The 1834-nt window shown below is 69.7% G+C and overlaps 1 protein-coding gene across 1 annotated transcript; it reads left to right on the forward strand.

The window, feature by feature from the left end:
- Positions 1-136: 136 nt before the first annotated feature.
- On the forward strand, positions 137-1834 carry H696_04286 (hypothetical protein). Its single transcript, XM_009498163.1, has 2 exons — positions 137-605; positions 709-1834. The coding sequence occupies exons 1-2, from the start codon at positions 154-156 to the stop codon at positions 1397-1399; spliced, it is 1143 nt and encodes a 380-aa protein (XP_009496438.1). The 5' UTR covers positions 137-153; the 3' UTR covers positions 1400-1834.

Raw genomic sequence — 1834 nt, forward strand, 5'->3', positions numbered from 1 at the left:
TTCGTACGCCCCGCAGTCCCTCTGCTTGCCCGCGCGCACAAGCACATGTACATCTGACTCGCCCGACTCGTCTGACCGATGCTCCGCCCCTCCCCTCCTTCGTGCCCGTCTGCCAGTCTCCCCCCCCCCCTCCCCCCTCTCCTCCCGGCAGCCATGACCTCAGAAGAATCGTTAAGTTCCGGCCCCACGGCCACTCCCCACTCAAGCGGCTCCTCGCTGGGGCCGATCACCTCCCTCTCCTCGTCGGCCGTCCAGCCGGTGGTCTCATCGCCACCCTCCGGCCTCGGGGTCTTCTCATCGGCCGAGGCGGCGCCGGTGTCGGTTGTGTTCCCTGCGGGCGGGGCCACCACCGCCCCGACCGGCCCGGCCGCCGCTGCCACCCCGGCCGCCGCTGCCACCATGGCGCCGGCCCAAAATTCCAACCTGTCAAAATTCGTCATGGGCGGCCTGGCCGGCATGGGTGCCACCTGCTTCGTCCAGCCCATGGACCTGATTAAGACGCGCATGCAGCTGGCCGCGTCCACCCCCGGCGCGCCGAAGATCGGCACCTTCCAGGCGATCTCGGCCATCGCCAAGGCCGACGGCCTGCTCGGCATGTACAACGGGTACGAGCCGGCTGCCGGCCCCTTCCCCCCCCCCCCCCCCTTTGTGCCCTTGCGCCACCTGCTGTCCGGCACCGGCCTCCTGACCTCCCGCCCCGCCCCACAGCCTCTCCGCCGGCCTTCTCCGCCAGGCCACCTACACCACCACCCGTCTCGGGGTGTACGCCGTCCTCGAGGAGGCCTTCACCACCGAGAACAGCAAACCCTCCTTCGCCACGCGGGCCTTCTGCGGCATGGTGGCCGGCGCCGTGGGCGCCATCGTCGGGACACCGGCCGAAGTGGCCATGGTCCGCATGATGGCCGACGGCCGGGCGCCGGTGGCCGAGCGCCGGGGCTACCGCAATGTCTTCGATGCCCTGGTGCGGGTGGTCCGCGAGGAGGGTGTCCTGACGCTGTGGCGTGGCGCCGGGCCGACGGTCGGCCGCGCGGTCGTCCTGAATGCCGCCCAGCTGGCCACCTACTCGCAGTTCAAGCAGGTGCTCGGCCTCGGGCCGCTGCACCTGGATGGCCTGCCACTGCATGTGACGGCGTCCCTCCTGTCCGGGCTCGTGGCCACGGCCGCCTCGCTGCCGATCGACATCACCAAGACCAAGCTCCAGAACATGACCATCGGTCCGGACGGCCGCGCCGAGTTCCGCGGCGCGTTCGACGTCATCCGGTCGGTCGTCCGGTCGGAGGGGCCGCTCGGCCTGTGGAAGGGCTTCACGCCGTACTTCATGCGCCTCGGCCCGCACACGGTTCTCACCTTCGTCATCCTGGAGCAGCTGAATGCCTTCTACCGCGGCGGCGCCCGGTGATCATCATCCTTGTGCGAGTGAGAGCGGTGCCTTTCTTTCTTTGAGGCCCGGCCTCTCCCTCCCTCCCCTCGCCCTTCGCTTCTAGTGAGAGGCGAGGTCTCGGGGGCGCGGGGGGGCCACCCGCCATGTGGCCTATCGGCGCGGCGATTCGTGGATGTGGGGACTGTGTGTGGTGTCGAGAGCAAGAGCGCGAGGGAGATGCAGGCCCGCCCGGGGCGAGGACCCAGAGACACACACATTCACACCTACCCACCCGGAGTGGCGAGGCCATGAGCGCCAGGGCGCGATCTTGGCGAGCACAAGCGCACGCGGGCCGAGAGATCTCAGCCGCGCCCCCATTGCCCCCGGTGGTGTACCTTCCTTCTCCGTGCCCTGCCACCCCCACCTCTCTCCCTCTCCCTCTTCTCTATGGAGGTCTCCGCATCTTCTCCTCCC

Source organism: Fonticula alba, assembly GCF_000388065.1.
Source record: "Fonticula alba strain ATCC 38817 unplaced genomic scaffold supercont2.7, whole genome shotgun sequence".
Taxonomy (NCBI): Eukaryota; order Rotosphaerida; family Fonticulaceae; genus Fonticula; species Fonticula alba.